The sequence below is a fragment of the Eschscholzia californica genome, unplaced genomic scaffold, assembly GCF_041429995.1.
Source record: "Eschscholzia californica isolate CP2 unplaced genomic scaffold, dmEscCali1.0.p SCAF_2, whole genome shotgun sequence".
NCBI classification, from domain to species: domain Eukaryota; kingdom Viridiplantae; phylum Streptophyta; class Magnoliopsida; order Ranunculales; family Papaveraceae; genus Eschscholzia; species Eschscholzia californica.
In genome coordinates, this window is record NW_028238309.1 from 51,207,251 (window position 1) to 51,233,480 (window position 26,230).

The 26,230-nt window shown below is 36.9% G+C and overlaps 4 protein-coding genes across 5 annotated transcripts; 2 read left to right on the plus strand and 2 right to left on the minus strand.

Moving 5' to 3' along the window:
- Positions 1 to 2,659: 2,659 nt before the first annotated feature.
- On the minus strand, positions 2,660 to 6,265 carry LOC147558784 (F-box protein At1g30790-like). Its single transcript, XM_086660520.1, has 2 exons — positions 4,530 to 6,265; positions 2,660 to 4,374 (listed from the first exon to the last, which is right to left on the minus strand). Exon 2 carries the CDS (start codon positions 4,346 to 4,348, stop codon positions 2,825 to 2,827), a length of 1,524 nt encoding a protein of 507 aa, XP_086516646.1. The 5' UTR covers positions 4,349 to 4,374; positions 4,530 to 6,265; the 3' UTR covers positions 2,660 to 2,824.
- A 304-nt stretch (positions 6,266 to 6,569) lies between these two features.
- On the plus strand, positions 6,570 to 11,620 carry LOC147558785 (protein TRAUCO-like). Its single transcript, XM_086660524.1, has 2 exons — positions 6,570 to 7,984; positions 11,034 to 11,620. The coding sequence occupies exons 1-2, from the start codon at positions 6,841 to 6,843 to the stop codon at positions 11,297 to 11,299; spliced, it is 1,410 nt and encodes a 469-aa protein (XP_086516650.1). The 5' UTR covers positions 6,570 to 6,840; the 3' UTR covers positions 11,300 to 11,620.
- Positions 11,621 to 12,289: 669 nt separating this feature from the next.
- Positions 12,290 to 19,419, plus strand: LOC147558786 (protein pns1-like). 2 transcript variants are annotated; one of them, XM_086660522.1, is made up of 7 exons: positions 12,290 to 14,004; positions 14,670 to 14,932; positions 15,970 to 16,618; positions 16,731 to 17,099; positions 17,222 to 18,187; positions 18,498 to 18,731; positions 18,844 to 19,419. In XM_086660522.1, exons 3-7 carry the CDS (start codon positions 16,598 to 16,600, stop codon positions 19,018 to 19,020), a joined length of 1,767 nt encoding a protein of 588 aa, XP_086516648.1. In that variant the 5' UTR covers positions 12,290 to 14,004; positions 14,670 to 14,932; positions 15,970 to 16,597; the 3' UTR covers positions 19,021 to 19,419. The 2 variants fall into 2 exon arrangements, with proteins under 2 accessions (XP_086516648.1, XP_086516649.1); XM_086660523.1 differs by lacking the exons at positions 12,290 to 14,004; positions 14,670 to 14,932 and having other exon boundaries at positions 16,408 to 16,618; positions 16,715 to 17,099.
- Positions 19,420 to 24,603: 5,184 nt separating this feature from the next.
- On the minus strand, positions 24,604 to 25,515 carry LOC147558787 (Acyl-CoA N-acyltransferases (NAT) superfamily protein). The gene has a single exon (XM_086660457.1). It carries the CDS (start codon positions 25,420 to 25,422, stop codon positions 24,796 to 24,798), a length of 627 nt encoding a protein of 208 aa, XP_086516583.1. The 5' UTR covers positions 25,423 to 25,515; the 3' UTR covers positions 24,604 to 24,795.
- Between the last annotated feature and the right edge of the window lie 715 nt (positions 25,516 to 26,230).

Consider the following 26,230-nt stretch of genomic DNA (forward strand, 5'->3'; position numbering starts at 1 on the left):
GCTCTGGAGAATTAAAAAAAATTATCCAGAGAATAAAGATTTTAGTGAATAAATATTGACTCAAGGGCATATCTTCTTTTAGTACAAAAATTGACTTGATCAAACATGCCCCTTAATCTTCATCTTCTTACTCCCTATCTCTCTTTCTCTCTCTTCTCTCTCTATCGTTCTCTCCTACTTCTCTCTCTCTCTCTTCCACTGTCTCGCACCACTTATTTTTTGTTCTCTTATTATTTCCCGCTTATTCTCTTAAACTCTCTCTCAATTCCTCATTGTCTATCTCTTATTATCTCTCTTTATTACTCTAACTATCTATGTTTCTCGATCTCTCATTGTTTCTCTCTCAATCTCTTTTTGGTTTCCAATTGACCTCTCATTGTTTCTCTCCTTCACACAGACACCGCTTCGACAAAGAGAAGTGTTCCCGTCGTTGGAACCTAACATCGAGGAGGATTTCTGGTGAAACCCTCCTCGAGGACTCCGTGGCCACGAAACATTTGTGGCCATGACCATGTCGTTAACACAAAACGTTTCGTGGCCATTACCATTTTGTGACCACAAACTCTGTGATTTCCTTAGAGATATCTATACAGACCGAGAGAGAGGGAGAGAGACTGCGAGAAAGATAGATAAAGACCGCGAGAGAGAGATCTCCAATGAGAGAGAGAGCGGAAGAGGAGAAGAAAGGAAAGAAAAGATGTGGAAATGGTGGACAACATGGTGGTTGCCGGAATGGTGGTGGTGGGAAGTTGTTGTGGTGAAGGTGATTAAGAGGATGAAGATTAGGGGGCAATGTTTGATCACGTGAGTTTTTGGACTAAAATAAAATATTCTCCGGAGAATACACAAAAAAATATAGATTCCTTAGAGAATTTATTCCTATGAGATTATTCTTTATACCTCAAAGTCGCGACCTTATAGACGCGTTGTCATCCCCGATTATCCTTAGAAATAATTAGATTTCTTTTTCTCTTTTCTTCCGATCACCGACCACCTCTAACCACTACCATCATTTATCTCTCTCGTTTTCCCCTCTTTATCTTTATATGTATTCCTTCAAACGACCAATCAATTTGGTTTTGGGAGACTCCAAACCAAATCGACATCCGCCGTAGGAAACGCTCTCGTCTTCGGAACAAATAGAGAAAGGAGGAAGATGGAGAAGAGGGAGGTGGCAGTGGTGGAAGGTGGTGGCCGGAAGAGAGCATAGGGGGAAGGAGAAGAGTATCTGAATTTTTGGAGAACCCTTTTAACCCAAAGCGTTTCCATGGCTAGAAACACTTCTTCAGGACGAAGGGTTTCTGTGTCAAGTCCTTTGATCTAACGAAAAGTTTTAGGTGCTTCCCCTTCAGTGGAGTTCTCCAACAGTGGACAAGAAACCTAAGCGACGATAATTGGGGTGAAGTTTCAGAATGAGAGAAATAGACTTTCTGGTTGAAAGTAGTGGTCGGAGGTGGTGGTGGTTGTGGGAGGAGATGGGAAGACGAAAAAGGTTTGAAAAATGAAAATTTTGAAGAATCGTCGGTGATAGAAGTACGTAGTTGACAATCGGGCGTGAAGACAAGAAATGGTGGCGGGTTGTGGAGAAAAAAAGGATTTCGTCCAAAATTTTGGAAGGGGCCAAAAAATTATGTTATTTCTCTAGAAATTTATTTTAAAGTAATTGAAAAACCCACCGTCCATCTTAGATTTGTCAATTTTTCAGACATCTTTATCATTGTTGGTAAAAGATCTCTGCTTCAACAAAAAAAAAAAACTCTACTTCAACAAAAAAAAAAAAACCAAAAAAAAAACTCTGTAGCAACTTCATTTGGTTAGATAAATGAATGAATACAAACTTAACTTGGTTTTCTTTTCTTTACAACCAAAAATACCTAAAAACTATGAATTGAGCACGTAAAGGACTCAAATTTAAACTTCAAGATGAATTAAGCACTTGGGTTTACTTAAACACTGTTTATTGATTAAGACAGTATTGCAAGTAACGTAACCGTATACGACGTCTAAAAACACGTATGTTCTGTATTATCGACTAAAAGACATGTGTTAGATTCAAATAATAGCGCACATGTGAGAATAGTTACACATAGGAAACTAAGACCGGGTAACATAGAATATAATAACTATGACATTTCTCTATTCATTTTCTTTGAAACGGTTTTGAATACATTGTTCATAAACTTATTAACTTGGTCTTTTGTTTTTCACCCGTGTCAACGTACGCCTGTTTCGTATAAATGTCTAGTTTGCTTTGGATTTTAGATTGGAACCTGCTCACTATTTCATATTGGAGTCACAACCAAGTATCTAACTCTGGTAAAGAAAAAGAAATAAACCCAGAAGGAGAAAATCCTATAACAGTGGACAATCGGCCCCATTTTAAAGATTTGATTCTTTATGTTGGTATCCATCGACATCAGTCCGAACCCATATGTGAATTGAATACTACTTGAGAAACAATAACTCAAATGAAGTTTATAGTTGTCGGGATTGGCGTCATCTTTTATTGCCGTACTTAACTACTCGAGATTACACATTACAAAATTTAAATAATGATTTACTTCTTAAGGAATAATCCTCTTAACAATATTATCTTCTTTTGTACTTATTTCATAAATAAATATAATGAAGTCAATTTAGGTAGGTAAGGACTATGGAATTATAAAAAAAAAAAAAGATATACTTGAAAACTTTATCTTGTTGTAGTTCATTACAATATTGATATAGAAAACATGATTGTTTTAAGTATGTGTAATAGTAAACGGCAAATGAGACAAAAAAAAAAAGGCAACAACTTGTACATAGAGTGAAGACGATCCGTCTGCTATGAAGATGATGTATTGTGCTTGTTAAGGGGCAAAAGGCTCTCCGAGAAAGTAGTAAAAAAGCTACCGTAGCATAGAGGCGGAACCCAGGAAGGTATTCCACTTACAACAAACTCTGTCCAACTATCCTTCTTCCAATTGTAACAATAAAAAGACACACCTTCCTTCTTTCTTTCGTGAAAATCCTGACGGTCAATGGATGTTAGAATTATCTTGTCATCTGATCCGACAAAAGTACGAAACTTAATCGTCAGATTCTTCCCTAAATCAAAAGGCAATGTGAAACTACTCACTTCATTCCATATTTTGTTACAAGATCTACTTGACGTTCTATTGCTCTCCTCCTCCTTGTACTCATTTTCATAAGTATACATCTTGAATACATCATTCTCCATTCTAATTACCATAGCTACACACCCATCAACTTCCAATAAATCAACACGCCCGTCCTCAGGACGAATATACAATTTGGAAGTCCGAGGGTGATCAAGGATGAAATCAGGGAGTCGGATTGCTCTAAACTTCTCACTTCCTACATCAAATGCAACTATACATACAGGATGTGTATTACTACCCGACTGCCACTTCATAACATGATCTGTGGTCCAATAAATAACACCATTCACACAAACAGATTCATTTGTTAGTACGTACGGTGGGACCTCTTTGATCTTCCGCCATCTACTATTACGGTAAATACCTCGACGCCTACTTATGGTAAAAACATCGCAAATAGAATAAGTGTTGGAGTCCAACCTAGAAAATGCCATCTTCCACACACAGACCAGTGTGTATTTATTAGTGGCAGGATCAAAACCAAATCCACAGTTCACAGATTTAGCAATATACATTCCTTTATAGTAAGGAGTCCCAAGCAAGTCTTTGTCAAACAATTTTGAGTCAAACCACGGAGATACTTCTCTAGTACTGACGTTGCATAGACGGAAAGCACATCTAATCTTAGAGTCAATGAGACAAATCAAACCGTTTACAGGTTTTGAGATCATATCGTAAGAGGACGAGTCCATCTGCCTTACTGTGTCGACAACTATTTTTGAAGTGCTTTTGTTGTTGTTGTCGTCGTCTTCAACCAACATTAGATCCGCTGTAATGTAGTACTCTTTGTAAGGCCAAGAGCCTACACAAGAGTTTTCCTTATTGAAACGAAACCAACCCGCAGTTAGTACGGCAGTTGTTTCTCTTTCAACCTCCTCCTTTGTGATGGGTACAGGAACGACGATAAACATACGGGTAGTAGGGCGTGTTTTGTAACGGGTAAGGTGTAAATCAATAAATTGTTGATCTTGTCGAATTAACGAACACCATTGCTTACAAACACTCTTAAATCGAAAAAGGGATTTCACTGGGAGTCTAGTTAATATCTCAAATGCCAACCAATCATCATCAATAAGACTACTACTACTAGTACTAGTTGTATTACGAGTTTTACTTCTAGTACCATAAGAGTGATTAGTTGAAGTAATAGCACCTCTGTTGCTCTTCTTGTTGTTCTTCTTCTTCATGTTGAGATTTTTTATCCTCCCACCACCTGAATCATTTTAAATGAGATATATAAGAAATCAAGAAGATAAACCCTTGATTTAAATAAGAGAGATAAGAAATCTTGGAAGTTGGTAGGGAGATTAATACCAATTCAAAACTAATAATCACAAATTCAAAACTAAAGAATAACAAATGAATTACCTTCTTCTTGAAAGAACAAGAAAGAGAGAGCTAGGGTTTTGGTGATCGACTGATCGTCGCCGATCAGCAGTTCTGATTGCTGGCACTGCTGTTATTGAGGGATTTGATGGCCCAACCCTTTTAAATCTCACCCGACCACTTCTTTTACGGTTCAGATTTAAACGCACTGACACTACGGTCAACCGCTCTCTGGTTGACTTTTTTTTTTTTGTTGAAACGGTTGATGACTTCTTAGTAGACGAGCCTAAACCAACTCGAAACAACATATTCTCAACAACAAAAAATGATCGAAACAATGTATCGGTTGAATATTAAATAAGAATATCAAAATATAATGTATCAGTCTGTTGTTGTTGGATGAAATAGTATAGTGGTTCGTACTTTGATATTCACTGGTCTATTTTTTATCTTCTCGAAATAATGGATCGATTTGATTTTTAATAAGTTTTTGTTTTGCGTTGATTTTCACACCAAATTTTTTCTTCACAAATAAGAGTAGTTGCGCTTTTTAAGTGAAGAGCACTATTCTCTAAATAATTGAAAATCTAGTGTTTTTTTTTCAACGGTAACATTTGATATACATTTTCCTTTCATGCTCTTCCTCGACTTTTTTTTTGTTGAAATTTCCTCGACTTGTCATTCTTCATCGTTTATATGGTTGTTTGATGCTAAATTTACAAGGGGCACAACTTTTTGGTTACAATTTGTAAAACATTTCCCATGGAACACTCCAAAAAAATTTAGGTGTCAAATTTGAGAAGTGAATCTTGAAATTGGCTCTTTTCTCTTTAGTTATTTAAATTCCTTCTTTTGAAATTGTTGTTGGTGGGAAAAGCATAAGAAGACATGTCTGAGGAATACCAATTATACTTATGTTTGTCTTCATTCTTATGCACCCATCTAGGCTCTACAAATTTCACCTACTATGTACTGTAAGGATAAATAATCTTGTTAGGTTTTGTGCGCCCTAAAGGTCAACGAAGTAAATGATTAACCCATAAGGTTATTCATCTTCGCCCAATGATTTGTGCGCCCGTTAATATTTTTCCTTCCAAACCTCCCACCAGCTTTATATCAAGAAAAAAATGCCGAAATTTTTGTTTGGTGAAATTTTATGGGTCTTACTCGATTGGGAGAGAGGAAGAGAAGGTTTCAGTCGGCTGCGAGAGACAGAGAAACCTGTAGAAGGTTTCATCATTGCTTGGAAAATGTGGCCAGCAATGATCGCCAGAACTAGTAGTCGGAGATGAAGATAAAGAACTTCTATTTCCGAAGACACTTTGACAAAATTCATTCCCACAAACTTCCTCTACATGAGATTTTACATAAGAAAATTTAAATATTGATTTACTTCTTATAGTTCATTACAAAATTTGTATGGAAAACATGATTGTTTTGAATATGTCTAATAGTATAAATAGCATATAAGATAAAAAAGGAAGCTACCTGCACATAGAGTGAAGACGATCGGTTTGCTATGGTGATGTTGTATTGAGATTGTTAAGGGGCAAAAGGCTCTCACAGAAAGTAGTAACAATGGTACCATGGCATAGATGCCGAACTGAGGAAGGGATTCCACTTACATCAAACTCTGTCCAACTATCCTTCTTCCAATTGTAACAATAAATTGACACACATTTCTTTTTTCTTTCATGACATTCCTGACGGTCAATGGATGTTAGAATTATCTTGTCATCTGATCCGACAAAAGTACGAAACTTAATCGTCAGACTATTACGAAACTTAGTACTGGAGAAGTACTAGTATTAATTTGTTTGTTATTCTTAATTTGGATTTGTGATAGTACCTCTCATGCTCTTCTTCTTCTTCTTGCTCACCTCGTTGTTGAGTTTAATCATCTTCCCACCACCTGAATCATTATTAATTAGATAAAGATATAAGAAATCATGAAGAAAAAATTTAACTAAAAGATATAAGAAATTTAGGAAGTGGGTTGGGAGATTAATACTAGTTCCAAACTAATAATCACAAATCCAAATTAAGAATAACAAATAAATTACCTTCTTCTCTGAAAGAACAGGATAGAGAGAGGGAGAAAGAGGTAGCTAGGGTTTTGGTGATCGTCGTCAATCAGCAGTTCTCATTGTTGCCACTGCTCCTCGAGAGAGGGATTTGTTAACCCAACCCTTTCGAATCTCACCCGTCCACTTTTTTGACGGTTGAGATTTAAACCTTTTCACTGATCACAGGAAAAAAGAAGTGCGGGAAAATCTTCGGCGCGATCAGTATTTCCCGCGTCAGGTATATATTTAGAGAGAGAGAGAGGGAGGAACCATCGTTCTTCTCCGTCATGGGAAACTTGAGATCAACCTACAGATACGAAGACGATGAATCCACCAACAATGTCAATGGAGAAACCCTAACTCAATCTCAACCCACCGTCATTGCCACCCCCAAATCCACCACCACCGCCACCGCCATGGGAACTCCAATTCTGACGGACAGTGGTAATCTTTCTTCTGAACAACAAACAAAACAAGAACCAGAAATCTCCGACGTAATCAGCGAAATCGAACCATCTGAAGGTGAAAATGACGAACTTCAAGCTCATAAACATCAGCAACAACACTCATCTGAAAAACACACAACTACTATTTCAGATGAAGATGATGATCAAGAAGAAGATGAAGTTAGCCCTAGAAAGAAACGAAAATCAATCACTTCCGTCACATTGTCTCAATCATCTCCAAAAATCAACTTGTTAGAGGAAGAAGAAGAAGAAATCGAAGAGTCGGAGAAATTTGTGGAGAAAATCCCTCCGATTACAACAATAGTGAAAAAACGAAAGAAGAAATCAAACAATGTTAATAGTGTTTGGGTGAAATCAACATCTCGAAAGGGTAAAAAGAAGAACAAATTAAACAATAATAGCAACCAAAAGAACACCAACAATCATCATAATGTTGCTTCTGCGGCTGAAGATTATGTTCTAATAACTCCAGTAAATCGATTTCCAGACAAGACTGATGATTCACCTGATATGAAAATTTGTTTATCCAAAGTTTATAAAGCTGAGAAGATTGAATTAAGTGATGATAGGTTATCAGCTGGAAGCTCAAAGGGTTATAGAATGGTTCGAGCAACAAGAGGGGTTGTTCAAGGAGCTTGGTATTTTGAGATTAGGGTTTTGGAACTTGGGGAAACTGGGCATACGAGGTTAGGTTGGTCTACTGATAAGGGAGACTTGCAGGCACCAGTTGGGTATGATAGGTTTAGTTTTGGGTACAGAGATGTAGATGGGAGTAAGGTTCATAAGGCATTGAGGGAGAAATATGGGGAAGAAGGGTATGTCCAAGGCGATGTTATCGGTTGTTACATTAATCTCCCGGATGGAAACTTATATGCACCGAAATCGGTAGAATATTTTTGGTATAAGGGGCAAAAGTATTCATCAACATTGGAGGCGAAGGAAGAATCTCCAAAAGTTGTACCAGGTGACCAATTTCATTTGTCCCTCTATTTTCCATTGCTGATTTGCTGCATTTACTGCCTTAGATCATAACACTGCATTCACAATGAAATTACTAACCCTTACATGCCACATTTATGTTTTGCGCTTATGATATATGATAAGGAATTAGGTCATCATCTAGATTAGATTACGATGGTTTTTTTATTTCGGTAAAATGAAAAGGTTAATTTACATTTAGGCATTTAGCAACTATTACCTTTCGTGAATAAACTTGTTATGAAATCATCGTTTTCCACAATTATATGGAGTACTTCAGTACCCGCTTACCTATTAAATTGATCAAATGAATTTTTTTTAAATGAAAGGAGTGATATCTTCACTATGCTTTACATGACATCCCAACTAGGTTGGCACCTCATGAAGCATCTATCATTAGATTTCATCACATGATATTATTAATAAATGAAAAAGAATTACAAATAAAAGGGGGGACTTAAAGCCTGCCCCTGATAACAAGAGATCTCATAACGCACCTAAGAATCAAAGTCATCTAAACCTATACGAAGAAATACCATATACATCTTTGTGGACATAGGGTAGAACAAAATTAGGCGCAACACTCCACTAATTAGCATTTGCCAATGAGCAACCTTCATTTGCTAGCCGATCAGCAGCAACATTTCCTTCTCTGTAAATATGTGAGTCTCGAAACTCCATCTCTCTAATCCGATCTAAAATGTTTCTCCAGTGGTTTTGCATACACCAAGGAACTATGGAGGTGTTACTAAGTGCATGGAAAACTAACATAGAATCACATTTCGACCAAATCTTCTTCCAACTTTAAGTCCACGCCATATTTACAGCATGTACTATAACCATTAACTCTGAATAGACCAAGTTTTGAATACCCAAAGGTATTGCAAAACAACCTAATTCAAAGCCTCTGTTATTTCTAAATATCCCACCACAACCAGAAACCTCCTGGATTACCTCTCGATGAACCATTTTTGTTGACTTTTACCCAGCTGGCTAGAGGCATGTGCCATTCAACTTGAATAATTTTAAGTGTTTTTTCTTGGGCGCCTGTCACTTTAAAATAACGAAGGATGGTAATTTCTCTCATTGAATTCTGCATAGAACCGCTAACCAGCCGCCCAGACTCAAAAGTAAGACGACGAATGACTGAGATAGCTTTGAAGATATCCGGAATGGTATTATCGAAAATGCAAGAGTTCCTGGTCTCCCAAATAGTCCAGAAAGTCGAGATTATTGTCGATAAATATAGGCCTTCAACCTGCTCTGAGAAGCCAGCTGTGAAGACTCCCTCAATCAATTCTGAGCCAGTTGAGTGTTTGATATTGCGACCAAATACAGAACCGACCCAAGCTTTGATGCAAATGTACATCCATAAAATAAATGAGATATACTTTCTCCCATCTGACCATAGAGGGAACAACGAGATGCTAAAGGGCAACCCATTTTCATAAGAATGTCTTCAGTCAGAAGGCGATTATGCATAACTCTCCATTCTAAAAGCGATCGGCGAGGGGGTACATATTGTCGCCAGATTCTCTTACCCCGCTCTACTGCCGAACGGCGAGGACGCATAAACTCATAAGCATCTTTAAAACTTAACTCACCTGAAGGTAGCAAGTCCCAAACTAACTTGTCTTCATGTTGTGTTATAGGGATTACAATATCCTTAATTTGCCTCACCAGGTCTGGAAATTGTAACTCCAACATATTCGGAATAGACCAATTACTGGATGTAATGAAAGAGGATACTGTAGATTTGAGGCGACCATGAAGTGATTCAGGGATTCTTAACATTTGAACTAAGGTGGAATCGATTCATCTGTCACACCAAAAATTGATCCCGGTACCATTACCAATAAGTCACCTCGAATGAAGAGAAATAATACCAATTTTATTCTTCAATCCTGACCAAATTGAGGAACGTTTATATGAAGTAAATCGTCCAGATGACAAAATCGAGCTCTCATCCATTTAGCCCAATGAGCCGAAGTGGATGCCATTCGCCATTCTAATCTAAGTAAAGCCCCTTCATTCAACGTAAATATTATCTAATACCATCACCTCCTTCAATCGGAGCACAAAGTTTATGCTAGGCAACAGTTATTGACTTTGATTCTGAGATGTCACCGCTCCAAATAAAGCATGCTGCAAGGCCAAGAAGAATATACCGCAAACTAATATACCAACATACTTAAAATAACGGAATTGACTAACTGGATACATCCCATCATCGATAGTGTTTTACCTTTCCAAGCACTAAGTTAGAGTTTCACTTTGTCTAGTAATGGTTGTAAATGAATTTTCCGAGGTTTCCCTTTAAATATGGGGATGCCCAAATAAGTGAAGGGAGAAGTGCCTTGTGGTATGCCCAGAATAAAAGAGACAATGAGGATTCTGTGTCTAGCTGTAGACCCAATAAGCAAAAAAGATTTTTCTTTACCAACCACTTGACCGGAGATTGCCGCATGTTCCTCAAACAAAAGTTTCAGAGCCTGTAGATTATATCGTGTACCTCGACAAAAAACCATAAGATCATCGGCATAAAAAATATGCGACGGAGCTGAACACCCTCTAGGTGAAGAAATCAGGTTCATTTTACCGTCATAAACTAGTTGAGTGATACCCCGAGATCAAATGAAATGAATGTGCATGAATAAACAAATACGGCATTGCGTCCAATTCTTACTTATGGTGATTGGCTGATCCTGAAGTCCTGCTGGTTACTTGATAATACTATTTCGTTTATGACATCCATGTTCAGAGCTATGTTTCGGGGAATTGATTTAGTAGCTGTATTTGGTTCATTCTCCATAACATGGATATAATATTATAAGGATATGCAGCTGAATCCATGAATTATTATCACGGGGTTTATTACGGGGTATTAGATTATCGTTATTTATACACTGTTAGATTATGTTTTACCTACCTGGCTGTTGTCCCCAAGGGATTTCAATTATGTGTTATCAAACTATCAAAGCCAGGTTCTTGACTGTTTCTTTCTTTCTTATTCATGGTTTTTTCTTACTATGCAGGTAGTGAGATATGTTTTTTCAGAAATGGAATATTTCAAGGTGTGGCTTTCAAAGATTTGTGCGGAGGACGTTACTTTCCTGCTGCTTCCATGTACACTCTCCCCAATCAACCTAATTGCGTGGTGAAGTTCAACTTTGGTCCTGATTTTGATTTTTTCCCCCAAGACTTTGGAGACCGTCTGATACCCAGTCCGATAACTGAAGTTCCTTATCAAGGATTTGATGGTAGAGTCGAGAATGGTGAATCTGCCGAGAAGAAACAGTAGCTCCCCCTACCTTGTGAAGATTGCATTGCGGCTAAATGATGGGTGGATCTTTGTAGTTAAGGTGTCGCCTTTCTAATTTTGTTAAGAATTGATTGTTTGTTATATGTTTAGCTAATGTAGCTGAGGAAATTTGCTTTAGAAAAGCTGAGGAATTTTCAGATCTTCCTCATCCGATTAAAGTAGTCTGCGAAGTTTATTTCAAACAAAGTAAGAGTTTTCCTGTTAGTTTTTACGCTGATCGGTATGTTGGAAGTATTATCTGTTACTGACTTAAACATGTCAATAATATATCCCTTTGGTGGATTTATTAGGTTGTCCAAATGGTTTTGTTCTGTTTTTCCTCTGATTTTTATCGGCTACTTCGTCTGGAGCTCTTTTTTATGAACGATATACCATTATCACAGTGCACCACAATCTTTCTGTTGCATCAGTAATTGCATCGTACGGTTAGTTGCTAGAGTGTGTAGGTTCTTATTATTATTACCTTACTTTATTAGATTATTAAGTTATATAGCTACATATTAAGCAAATTACACTATCTCAACTTAACAGAAAGAGAATATGCTGTAATTTGGTAACATGAATTAATTCACTTAGTTTCAACTTTACAAGGTACCCCGTTAAGATCTTAAGTTGTGTTAGTTTCAGTGGTCCAGGGACCAACATGAACCACAAGACAAACAGAGTCATGATGGGCAGTACTCACTTTTAGACTTAATAGGATGAGCATAAATCTGCACGCTACTTTAGTCATTACCTTTTTATGCAGGTCTGAAGTATGGGTTTTGTATGCTAACAGACAATTATCCAAGAACACATTTTCTATCCTGAATTTCTGCAATGATCCAACAACCTCTATTAGTACTAAGACGTGCACACTAATTGGCTCACAGAAACCCTGTTAGTATCTCATAGCATACTGTTCCGGAGTCATCCAGTTTTGTGTTATTGACCTATCATGTGTAATTCATGTTACTTTCATTATCTCATGTCCCATCTCTAAAGAACAAAACCTCATCACTTCAAATATTCTCTGATATAAGGTACTAAGAGATGGGTTCTGTTTGATTAAGAAGTTGCCGATCGCACATCAAACAGTTTTTTAGGATTAGTGTAATTTCCGCAAACAGTTTCTACTGAGGGCGTCTCTCTCTCATTTCTTTAAGGGTCATTCCTTGATTATTTTTTTGCAAATTTTTCATTTCGACAGCTATCTATTGTTGATTTGGTTATCATTTCTAGTTCTGCTACTCCATGATCTTAGTCATGGGCCCTTTCATGGTTGCTTTCTTTGACGATTGCATCGATTATTCTTTGGTACAGCTGATTTGTGCAGGATATTTTACCATGGTGAAGTTTTGTGGACTTTTAAACATTCATCTTAGAGCTACCAGATATGGAGATTCTATATTACGTTTACATCATAATGACATGCATATTTTTTTGATTATTACCAATATTCTTTTTAGGGGAAGCAGCATTTCACTCTATCGTTAGAAAAGAAACTTCTACTTGATTTTATGCTTGAACGAGTTTTGAACTGTAAATGGCTCCATGGCTTATTGAAATTGCCCTTATTTGATAGACTTTGAATTCGAGTATTTTACGGTGTAAGCTGCAACACAATCTTCATTCTTCAGTCCGAACCAAAAATCTATGATACAAAGTAGATTACAATAAAATACAGATTATCATATCGGCGATATTACCATGGAACAACTCTTCTTGTTTGTAAGATCAGTGAAGGAAAGGTTGGTCATAGATTTGGAGAGTTTGCTTCATCTTTGACTTGAACCCAGCTGTGCGATAGCCCGAGCTTGTCAGAATTGATAACCTTTAGCAATCAGTGCGGAAGGGCTCTCTCATCCGTTATTTGTAGCTGAAGATGGAAAAAAAAGCAAGGAATACTTCCGAGACGATAGTAGCGAGGCTGAGCGTTTTCTTACTAGATTGTCCTGTCTATCATTAGGTTATGTGCATGCCTCTCTCTATATTATATTAGTCGAACCCTATCTCTTGATTGACTTGATCAGACGTTTGCTTTTTGCAGTCCAGCCCACCCAGTCCTGGTCGCTCTCAAAATAATAAAGAAGGGTATTGAGCTCATTAAGTTGTGCCTGAATCCCGCGACACGCGTTTGGTGATCACAACCACCATAGTTTTACATAAAGACACCCACTTATTGCTATCTGAGCAGAATGACAATAGCTACTTCTTTTTTGGCTCTTAATCTACTCTTTCTAATGAATCATTCCACCAAGTGTTTAGTTGCTATCCTGAATATACTGTGTAGTAGTGTTTGTTTCATTCACATTCTATGGGTTTCCCAAGCTCTTTATTACTATACGATACCATGCTGTGTTCTTTATTACTAGGTCATGCTTGTTTAGTATCAATAAATATGAGAAGGTATTCCAGATCGTTTTTGCATCTATGATAGTCATTCTTTAAATCAAATTATATTTTCCTATGATGCTATGTTGGCTGTGTATTTTTTTGACTTTCCTTTACAGGACAGACAGATTCTGGCAAATACACCCTGCTATATGAGCATGGCACTAAAGTTGAGTAAAATTCTATTCAAGGAATGAAGTTTCGGTTTTCGGTGGAAATTTCGGTAGGCGTGGAAATGGAATATATTTCGGTCATATCGACCGAAATATTTCGAAATTTATTTCCTTGACAAGGCATTGATGGAAATTTCGGTAGGAAATGACCAAAATATTTCAAAATTCAATTCCTTGATTTCATTTAGCACGTGTTGTTAATCTCTCAGTATGAAACTAGTTGGTCAGGTTGGGACTACTAAATGAGCTACAATTCGGCCATATATATGGAATTATTCCGCCATATATATAAGCTATTTATATATTCGACCATATATATAAGCTATTTATATATTCGACCATATATATAAGCTATTTATATAATAAAAACTTCATAATGGATATATATGTATGTGTATTAATGTGTCTACTCCTGTAAATACGTAATTACAATAAGAATTAATTCAAACAAATCCGAGTTTAGTCAGAATTTACCTCATCGAAAATCTTAAGCAACTGTCTATTCTAATTGGGTGTAGGTTGTGGTAGGTTGTACTTGGTCTCCTCTGCTTTCTAGCTCTTCTTATGTTAATATCTACTTGAACTTTTAACTATCTGTGAATATGTGAAAATCTGAAACATACATACTTTTATAATTCTCGATTGTACCATACTAATAGGTCAAGATACGAGTCATTTCGATCCTCATTTTTACGTTCTGATCTAGATTTCTTACCCTCATGTTCATTGATGTTGTTAATGAATCAGAATCTTTTGACATCTTCGAGTGTCGTTGGTTTGTTCTAACGACTTTTTTTTGCCAGACAGGGAATGCTAATTAGTATCTGAGATGAGTTGTGAAGGTATTTGGCTTTCTAGCAGCTACTTCAGGTACAATTCTCAAATTCTGGAAGCCACTATCAAATATGATGAGCACGGACGTAATGAATCTCAGATGAACTTGGTCAGTTTCAGACCGACAATAGTGGGTTTTGACTTAATCGACAACGAATACCAATCACAAGGATCTCTGCTTATGAATATTTCACCAAATAATCTGCTAATACTACAAGAATCATGCATCCAGGTATTAAACTTTCTACCTATAAGTGTAAGCTGCCAATATTCATGAGTATCATATCCAACTATTGTCTATTGAATATTTTGACCCACTTCTTTCAACAAAAAAAAAAGAAAGAATATTTTGACCCACTTTACTGGCTCAATTAAATTAGGGTTGATTAGAAAGTGCATTTGATTGATTGTCCTAGAACTATGTAGATTCTAGAGTCAAATCAAATTATAGAAAAGAATTCCTTAAACATCATTGCTAGTTCTATTATGGGCAGTAGTAGTAGTTGTAGTGACTTGCACGGCCTGTCAAGCATTTGCAAAGGATAAGCTGATAAGGTGGTAAACTTAAAATCAAGTTGCCATTTCTAGGTGACGTGCTCTCGAAGTGATTAGATTCCTCCTAACCCTACCATTCTTCATCATAACCATGATCATTTTCTGTTCATATATGTCAAATATTTCTTCATGCAATCATCGAAAACATATAACAATAATTGTTTTTATAATCATAGTAACAGTAAGTTGTTATAGGTCTTTCAACAAAAAAAAATTGTTGTAGGATTGTGCGTACCAGATTTCTAGATCACCAACAATATTGTCTCCTATGAGACTTCAGAGGCTCGAAGTTTAGAAATGCGTCACTAGAAAAAGGTGCTCAAATCCTTATAAGGATGAAGTCTGGTGGCATGTGATTTGTTTACAACATGAAAATAGTTTTGTTTGCATTGCTAGAAGTACCTATCTTGTATATGTGCATATGAATTATGGAAAAGATAGTTGAGGAGGTAAACTATTATTAGGTTGCGAGGTTCATGCCGCACTTAGATATATTAGTAATATAGTATTGCAAGCAACGCCTTTTCTGATTGAATACTTGGAAGATATAAAAGGCGACGAAAGTTTTTGCATAAAATGTCAAAAGCTAACCATTTCTTTTAAAATATAAATTTAGGTTAAAAAGTGGTGGCTAATTGGCTATGTTTCTTTTTTTTTTTTTTTTTGTTGAAGAAGCAAATTGTTGGTTTTTAATTCCATTTATACCCTAGCCAGGTAGGAGTATGAATATCCATGGACCATGGTTCCTCACGGATGGACCCATCTATGGAGCCGCCACCAGGCCCATTTTCTCAGCCCGGTAGGAGTATCCAATGGCTCGGATTCAACAGACTGAATCGGACGATTCACCCGATTTGGAGTGTATGTAGTAATTTCCAACGGTCAACATCACGTTTATATGAAGGTCCTAAACCAAGCTGTGGGTCCCAATACCTTTTTCCCAGAACAGTCTTGGTAATAAACGACTTTAAACAATGCTGACACATATCTCTCTCTCTCTCTCTCTTCTCTGTTTCTCTCTTCTTCTTTCCCCCACTCTGTATCTCAATTATTGAGTATAAAAACTCAAGAAATCAGAGAATTCACCAGAAACAAAACATTACCATTAGTGGGTTGGTACCTATACCTGAATCAGATTTCAAATATCAATACACCACAAGAAACAATAATAAAAAGTTCTGAGTTTTTTATTACTACTATATAGTAAACGTCTCCCAACCACTCACAATCTCCTAATTCACCCATAAACTGATAAACCACCACCATAGCCGCCGCCGCCGCCACCAGCACAGCCGCCGTGGACGACTGGTATCTCATTTACATCCCTACCCATTAATCATCCATGGGTGCTCAGCCAGATACTGTAAGTAAAAATATTATTCCTTTGTTCTTATATAGGAGTACTTACCATTCCTGTAAGTAAATATTATCTGTTTTGAGGTTGATTTTGAGAGATTAGATTTGTGTGGTGATAGGTGATGAAAGAGAGAGAAGAAAATGAAGAGAAAAAGAGGGATTTAGAAGATCTTCATCTTCATCTTCATGATGATGATGATGATGATGAGGATGATTATGATGATGAAGAGATGGTGAACAATGCCAAAAATGAAGAAATGAAAAAAGGGGTGGAGAAATTTGATGAAGAAAAAGTGATTGATAAATCTTCTGATCAAGAATTTAAGGTATCTATGTTACAAAATTTGAATCCTTCTAACCCATTAAGAATTGTTATTCAAGGTGCTTCAAATCAAGTTCCAATCCCTCATTCTTCTCCGAATATCCATCGTAATCATCTTCATAGACATCAACAACCACCATTACCTCCTCTCTCTGTGCCCCAACAAGTAAGATCAATCAAACCCAATTAAACCCACTTCTTCAAATATTCATATTCAACTTCTTCGTCTTCATTTTTTAGATTTTGCTAATCTTTTTTGGGTTTTTGTCGCTTTTATCGAATTAACAGAGAGAATTGCAGCAAGAACAACAGGAATACCATCAACAACAACAACATCAGCAGCAAATTATGATGACAACATTGAATTCAAGGTCATATACAAACAGGATTTCTCTGTTTATATTCTTACTACATATGGTTGGAGTAATTGGATTAATGGGGTTTCTAGGGTACAAAGCATTTGAAGAGCTTATAAAAACAGGAAAGCTAAACAAGACAGAGAAAAAGATTTTACAGTATTGGTTACCTCAAATAGAAGGATCAGCAATTCTAAGTATAATTCTAGCTTTTACTTGGCAAAAAGCTATAAGATTATGGCCATCTTTCACTCTTAAATTCATTCTTTGGACTAGTTTTTTATCTTCATTAGCAGCTGGAATCCTACTTCTTGTTTTTCAAAAGCCTTCAACAGATGGAGTTGGAGTTGCCCTAATTGCATTTTCAATTGGTAATGGACTTTATGCTTGTTGGGTAACTCCAAGAATTGGATTTACAGCTCAAATTTTATCGAAATCTCTCGAACCCGTTCCTATTTTTGGAGATCTAAATCAACCCACTTATTGGATGCTTGGAATTGGATTCATTTGGATTAGTTTTTGGGTTCTAGCTATTATTGGAGCTTTAAATTTCTACTATCCTCCATTGATTATAATTGCATTGATACTTAGTTTAGCTTGGATATCTGAAGTACTAAGAAACGTTGCGAATTTAACCGTTAGTAGAGTTATCTCTTTATATTATTTGAGAGGAATGCAATGTAGTACTCAATTTGCATTCCAAAGAGCAATTTCGAGAAATCTTGGAAGTGCTTGTTTAGGTTCTTTATTCGTTCCGGCTATTGAAGCTCTTCGAATTATAGCAAGAGGTCTTAATTTATTGGAAGGAGAAGATGAATTTATGTTTTCTTGCGCTCATTGTTGCCTTAGAGTTATGGAATCCATTTTTCGGTATGGGAACGGTTGGGCATTTGTTCAGGTACGTCTTTTTCTCTCGTCTTTTCTTCGTTACCAGCTGTAGTCCCCTAGACTTTGGCAAGTTAAATAGACCTCGCTTTTAACAGCTAGACCCAAGTCCCTCGGTAAGGGGTTTCGTTCCTGGCGAAGGCTCCACAAGTCCGCTCAAAAAGCCTCGACACTTACCAAGTTTGAGTATGCACCTATATCCTAGGCTCCGGAACTTAGCCCAATTGATGTGGGACTATCACAGCTAGAACGAAATCAGAAGTGGAACAAAAACAGAACGATTTCCCAACACTTGAATTGATGGGTGTTTTTTGTTGTTGCAGATAGCTGCATATGGAAAAGGGTTTGTGAAAGCATCACAAGATACATGGGAATTATTTGAAAGGCAAGGGATGGAACCAGTAGTTGATGCTGATATAACCAGTTCTATTTGTTTCTTGACTGGAATTTGTAGTGGTTCCATTTGTGTACTAGTTTCTGCTTCTTGGACATTTTCAACTCACAAGAATTTCACAGCAACTGTTTCTCTAGTGGCATTTTTCCTTGGATACCTCTTGGTTAGTACAATATTCTCTCATTTTCAGTTCTTATGCACATCGATAGACGAACGAGTTTTAAGTCTCTTATTTTAACTGATATAGTTGTTGTTTTTTTTTGCTATTCGTGCAGACTCGGATAGCAATGGCATTACCACATGCATGTGTGAGTTCTTACTACGTATGTTACGCAGAAAATCCTGAAAGTAGATTGTTTGATCAAACTATTGTTAATCGTCTAAACCTCATCAGAGCAGACCGTGAAGTTGCTGTACCTACTCCTAGAATTCCCCGTCGCTTTCGAAATTAGTTTCGTTGGATAAACTTAATTATTTAGCCTTAGCTACCCCAATTAATGTACATATTATTGTTAGTTAGACCAATCTCATTGTGTGGCCACCACCATAATTGTACCCAGATAGATAGATAGATATAAGTCAATTTTCTATGGATCTTCTTAGTGCAATGATGACTAGGATGACAACTCATTCTTTATTTAGATTTTGCAATTTTGTTAGGTATGGGCATGTGTGTATGGGGCCACAGGTCAGAGGAAGATTCCCAGTATCTTGGTTTTTATTGTCTTGTTCATTAGGTTTAATTCTATTCTGTTCGACTCTCTTTTGTTTTTTTTTTTTTTGGTTGAACTTTGGACTCTCTTTTGTTACTTTCTCATTAAAAAAAACAATTACATTTTGTACGGTATAAAGGAAAGTTTGAGAGACATAAAGACTTAGTCAATCGAGATTGATTTCTATTTCTCTCTCACTACCTCTCGCTCTCTCTCTCTCCATCTTTCTCTCTCTCACTATCCCCATCTCATTATCTCTTTCTCGCTCTCATTGTTTCTCTTTATATTGCTCAATCTCACTATTTCTATCTCATTATCTCTTTCTCTCTCTCATTGTTTCTCTTTATGTTGCCCCCATTTCGCACGCTATGATATCTCTCGTTGTATATCACTTTCTTTATATCGCAGTCTTTCTCTCTCTGTGTAGAATTCTCTGATTTTGTGGTCGGCCGGGCACGAAAGATCTGTGGTTGGTCGACCTCAAAACGTCCCTAAGTGAGAGGGAGAGAGATAGACCATGAGAGATAGAGAGTTACTAAGACGATGAAAGATTGAGATGTGAGAGAGAGAGAAACATGAACCAAGATAGGGAGATAGTAAGAGAGGTAGAGAGATGGTGACAAAGAGTAATTTGTCATTATTCTTGTCTAACTCCTCGGTCATCTCTATAATTTATCCTACTTGTGTTCGGCTTTGGTTTATTTGAAGTTTATACTTCATTCGAAAATTATTGCTACTCAAATTACTATCGGATATCACATAAGACGTCAATTACCCAAAAATTAGACATTTGATTTGTGTATTTATATAATTGATGATGATTTTTTTTTTGTTGAAGCGATGATGATAAGCGATGTGAAGAAGTTAGGTCATTTGATGTTTACAGTTAATAAGAATCCTAGCTTTTGAATTCAATTTCTTGGTTCATTATGTAGGGTTTTAATGTCTGCACTCCAAAAGTTATAACCACAATCAATTCAGGGATCTCACGACTTCTAATAGGTGGAGATGAAAACGACGGTGGAAATGGTGAGTACTGAAAAAAAAATTGTTTTTGAAAGGTGAGCAGTTGATTGAGATTTGGTGAAGAAGAAGAGAGTTTAGGAATTAGGTTATCCCCTTAATATTTGCTTTGTATTATTCATAAACCCAAACACTAGTTGTCCATATAAACAAATCGTTTGTACGTTTATTGGCTACCATTACAAATATACTCATTTTTCAGTACAAATTTTAGTATTCTTGAAGGAGCTAGTGTAACTAACTTCACACATCCAACCCAAGACCTTTATGATTTCATATAAGGTGCGCTAAAGGCTCTCCTACCTTTCTGAGATTCTGTTTGGCTTTTGCTTTTATGTTTTCCATTCTCGTTTTGTCATTTTCTCTCAGGCATAACAACAAGACTGTCATCAAACAAATACCTAACAGAAACACCGAGCAAAATACCAGTGTCTCCTTTTGAACTCTTCCTTTTTCTAACCGACGGTTTCTCCATAATAGGTATGGATAAAACTGGACGAAATGACTTTCGCGCTTGTTTTCTCAGCCACGAGAAACGTCATGGAGGAAATATTTCAAGTAATTTGACAGTAGTAGGGTTTTAAGATGACAAAATTACAAACCAAACCTAGCACAAAATTCATACACATTCACATGGAGTTACAAACGAAGATGCATAAAAACTAAACCATGACGAAGCCAACCAACATCCTGTTCAAAAGTCACACAGACTGAGTAGTTAGACCCCCTAGGCCCCTAGTAATTCACACTCGATCAGACGAGTCTTTGTAGAGTTAGGTGAACTTCGAAACAAACTAGGGGAAGGTTTTTAGAGAGAGAAATATGTGGGATCAAAACGCCCCAACGGAGGTAGAATCTAGTCATGAAACTAACTACTTGGCAGATAAAATAACTTGTCAAAGAAACTCATTCCAAGTTAAGCTTGTAAACAAATGATAATAAAACTTTTTCTTCTAGATCCTTATATTAGTCTATGACTCAATAAAACGCTACTTATTCTTTGCCGTTAACTTATGACTGCACTTCATGAAATGCAGTTTCTCCGAACTGCAACAGTCACACCTATTCTACTTAGTAGTAGAGTTAACTTTACAAAGTGAATTTAACACATCAGATTCACCAATTAGTGGAACAACTCTTAGTTCTGCCACTTCAGTGTTGCTTACTGAGACGGTAGAAAACTAATTGGAAACGGAATGTTTCTCGAATGACAAAAGACACTACTACACAAGTCCATCTTGAAATATATCTCCAACTTTAGGGTTTGACCATTATCAGCTGAGGAACTCCCTGAGCCCGAACGATGTTGGTCTAGACAAGCCTAACTACATAAGTCCATCTTGACATTATATCTCCAACTTTCCCTTTCTTACTAACTAGTGTTCCATACATGCAATTCAAACAAGTCTGTGAACTTATTCATCTTTCTAACAAACCGAAAATACTTTACCTTCAATCTAGAGTTGCAACAAAGTTTCATTGTTATCCAAAGAAATTTGAAAGGATTACTTGATTTCTGCAGTTCTACTCTGAAATTTCCAGCAAATAACTGTAAAGGGGCACCTAGATCGAAGTATGAAATTTTTTTCTCTGTGCAAGCTCTTTTTCTCTGCGCAAGCTCTTTTTCTCATCACCGATGAAGCGGATGCTTATTGTACTTGAATGCACAATCACCAAAGAAAGACATGGAATATGATCCATACTCACCACTCTAACGTGGATTGGACCTAAGTATAGCAGCAAAAGACCTAGTGTTGCTTGTCATATGTGAATATTTGTAAATATTCATGGGCCAACTGTGGATACAGTTATTCTTTTGTCGGATGTCTAGGTGCAAGTTGGGGAATCAGTTTGTATTTAGTTCACATGAATTAGGTAAAGTAGGTGCAGATCCCAAATGTGCAAACCCACTTTTCCAAATTCATGATAACTCTATGCAAATACTATCATGGTTGCGACTAACTGTTCAAACAATGAAGAATAACTTGACAGCATTCAAACAAAGGATAATGTAGATATTCAGGACATACCAATCAGAACCTCTATATCAAGCCGGACTTGAAAGAACATTCTACTATAAGCAGATTACTCGAAGCATATAAGCAATTTTGCCTCTCTACTCAACAAGCCCTCAAATTGTATAACTTATTTTCATCCTTCTCCTTGGGTCAGTGGGAGACCTCAGACCCTTAACATCTTAGCAATATAAAACCAGACATTCAATTAACTCAAACGAGACTTATGGGCGCACCTATTCCTGAAAGATTTTCACATTCATTGGCCAGGAGTGATATCTTTTCGAACATAGGAGCATGGCTCTTGCAGCCCTGTGTCAGCTTTAGAGCTGGGAATTAGGACCGGCCGCCCGCGGGTAAACAAGATTTGGTCGGGCGCCCTAACATGATGACCACCAAAATGTACGGGTGGGAAAATTATACCTCTTAGTCCGCCATTGCACGCTTGTTGCAGCGGGCACATCAAATATCGAGCAGGTAAAACTCGAGCAACCCGATAGCGTCCTTAAGGAAATATACAACAGCTCAAGTGTCGGGGGCTAGTCCATGCCAACTGAAAACTAGATGAGGAAACTTATAGAAGCTCGAGCTTCTTTAATGTTTCCATCCCTAACAAGTTCCCATGTGGGACTATATTTATCTCCTAACATGAGTCTTGCATCTTTTAATTTAGTCCCACATAAAAATTTGATAAAAATGAGAAGGATTTTTTGAGCATTATATAGTCTTGTATCTTCATGTAGAGGCTATTATAATGCTCAAAACCCTTCTTATTTCAATCATCTTTCCATGTGGAACTAAGTTAAAAAATACAAAATTCATATTTTAATGACAAATAAAGTCCCAAATTCAAATTTGTTCATGAAGGAAAAAACTTAAGCTTTTATACAATTTTCCCCATGCACTCCACATCTAGATTCAAATATCATGGGCCTAGAACTTGTGGTTCTAATATGAAGCATGAAATGGATCATTTATTAACTCCTCACCGAATATTTGGGTGGTCATCATGTTTGGTTGCTCGTACTAGCCCGGCCGAACTCTTGGATTGCCTGTCGGCGGCCCACCTGTCTCGATTCCCAACTCTAATCTTGGCAAAACAACTACATAAGAAAGAGGTTGAGAGCTAAGCCGCCTCTACGAGTAAGGGAAAGGCCTACTCGCTTTGACTATTACTAACTTAAGTACTTAAAACCTGATACCTAAATACAGAGGGGAAGCAAGAAAATAAGAAGTTTTAGACTCTCTAGGCTGGCTCAAGGTCGCTACTATAGATATAGGAAAGGATAACAGAGAACCATGACAAGTTGTAATCTTCTTATAATTGATTATGTGATATGTACCACCTTGGGGTCAGATGAGTTTCGGGGGAGATACAGTACTTACAAGCTTAGCTAGCGCCATACTTGTAGCAGGAGAGACCATAGTGACTTGGCTTAGGGCGGTTTCTCCCTGGACAATGCTACCTTAAAAATTGCATCAATATGGATCAAATAATCCATTCGGGTGTACACTCGGAGATGGATAAAATTTGCTTCTTACCCTTATTTTCATGTGAAGGACCTAGTAGGTCGGGTAGCTTCTGCCATCTTTTCTTCCATTTGGATTTTTTATGCCCCTAATGTTTTGGGGCATCCACGACAATTATATAATACCAGCTAATCCGATGTCCACCCCACCTCATATTGTGTCGGAATGGTCTTTCCTACCGATCTACGCCATTCTTTGTAGTATGCTTTACAAATCAGGATGGTGATTCAAGTTTTCGCCCGATTCACAAAGTAATACTTTGGTTGCTTTTGGCGCCTTCTCAACATTTTCCCTATCATGACTGAGTTTTTTTTCTCTCGGATCATCTGTCATACTTAGCCTTTGATCGATGTTACTTGGGAATTTCTTTACTACTAATATATCTATTGCCTTCCTATCACAAACATACAACACTATATTACAACCTTCACTTGTACATTATAAAATGTACTGAGCAAATAGTTCAAACTAACAAACATCTCGAACTTAACTTTAAAGTTTCAGCAATGACCTAACACTTCATGTACCTAGTCTAAGTTTTATTAAACTCAATGTCCTCTTTCAAGTCGGATCTTCAATTTCTACCAATCTGATCATTAGCTAGAAAGGTCTTAGTTTTAGACTAACCAAAACTAATAATTGCTCTTAAGCGACGACGTATACAACATTAAATCAACACGGAAAGAGTACTCTAGCAATTGGGTACCAAAAAGATGAATCTTATTCAAGCATATTAAAATCTATCTCTAGTAAATGATCCATCAAAATAAAGACTTAGCATGCCATTATAGAATCATGTTTCATCCACAACAACTCAATGTTAACTAAAGAAGTAAACAACATAGATTCAAATTCATAACAAATTGTCATAGATGAATAAGCAAGCAAACAAACAAACCCTAAATTTCGAATGTCTTTCTAATGAATTACCTCAAAAGCCACCAAATCATTTAGCATCAGTAGAAGAAACAGCACCAGCAGCCGGTTTCGCCTCACCCGAACAACAACCACCACCATGATGATGATGTTGATGACCATGATGATGATGTCCATGCCCATGACTATGCCCATGGCTATGACCATGATGATGGCCATGACTAACAATTGCTGGTTTTGCTTTAAGTTGTTTCCTCATATCATAAGCATCTTCACCATCAGCATAATACTTGGCTTCCATATCATGAATCTTATAACCTAATGTCTCTGTGTAAAGATTAAAAGCAGCACGATTACTTCTTCTAACATGAAGAGAAACATATTCAGCTTCAAATACATGTTCCATGGCGTTTTGAGCAGCAGTCATGAGTTTAGTAGCAAGCCCTAGTTTACGATGAGTACGAAGAACAGCTAAAGAAGTTATATGTCCATGACACTCTGAGCTTTCTTCTTCCATCTTCGCAAGAACGTATCCGACGATACGACCACCGTAATCTTCTGCTACGTAGAGAAGTTGAGGCCATGAAAGGATGTGATAGAAATAGTATTTCATCTGGTAATTCTCAGGTAGGCATAGTAAGTTGCAGGCTTGCATCGCAAGTAGGTCATCAATGGTGGCTTGTCTGATGCAAACCATGGTTTGATTGAGCTGATTCTCAAGATTAGGGTTTTCTCTGGTTTTGGGGTTTTTCTTTTGGGTTTGATATAGAGAGAGATAGAGATTTGTTAAAATGTTAAGTTCTAATTTTGGTTAATTCCCCTATAACCCCCAAAATATTACCACCTTACCCATTTGACCCTCAATATTGTCCTGTGTTTCGACTTGGCCCTCATGGGTCAAAAAATTGTTAAAGTATTGGTTTTCATTTCCAATTGTACCATATTCTTTATTTCTAATTATTTTTTTGTTTCATTTTGTTTTTCCCTCATCTCAATCTTCATTTTCTTTCGATCTTCTTCTTCGACATCTTTCATCTTCTCATCTTTAAGAAATCTAAGTCGGGTTCCACATTAAAAGGTTCTGAGGAAGAAACCTAGTTTGGATTCATTTAAGTTAGTCGAGTTGGATTTAGAGAACGAGAAAGAAAAATACTCTACTTTCTGATAGAATTGACCAATATGACTGAAATGTGTTTCGATAATGGAACATTTATAGTGGGTTGGGAAGCGAAACCACAAAGTACAAAGTTATCTCAGGTTGTGTTTCCTAACAAAGAAATGTATTCTTCATATCTTCATAAGTGTGCTCATTTCTACGATTTCAATGGAAGTGATTGTATGGGGAAGACAGAGAAGCGTATTCCGTTGAATTGTTAAAGATCATGTTTTCTATCATTGTTTCGAGTTATCGGGTCCACACTTCCATGAGAATCAGATTGCAGCCAAACAAAAACTAGTCTTTAAATTCCATTTGTTTCCCTGAAATGAAGGCTATATCATACAAA

Coding starts and splice junctions, on each gene's coding strand:
- LOC147558784 (XM_086660520.1), bottom strand. CDS start 4,348: ATGAAGAAGAAGAACAACAAGAAGAGCAACAGAGGTGCTATTACTTCA.
- LOC147558785 (XM_086660524.1), top strand. CDS start 6,841: ATGGGAAACTTGAGATCAACCTACAGATACGAAGACGATGAATCCACC. Junction 7,985..11,033: donor ATCTCCAAAAGTTGTACCAG/GTGACCAATTTC, acceptor CTTACTATGCAG/GTAGTGAGATATGTTTTTTC.
- LOC147558786 (XM_086660522.1), top strand. CDS start 16,598: ATGGGTGCTCAGCCAGATACT. Junction 16,619..16,730: donor TGGGTGCTCAGCCAGATACT/GTAAGTAAAAAT, acceptor GTGTGGTGATAG/GTGATGAAAGAGAGAGAAGA. Junction 17,100..17,221: donor CTCTCTCTGTGCCCCAACAA/GTAAGATCAATC, acceptor TCGAATTAACAG/AGAGAATTGCAGCAAGAACA.
- LOC147558787 (XM_086660457.1), bottom strand. CDS start 25,422: ATGGTTTGCATCAGACAAGCCACCATTGATGACCTACTTGCGATGCAA.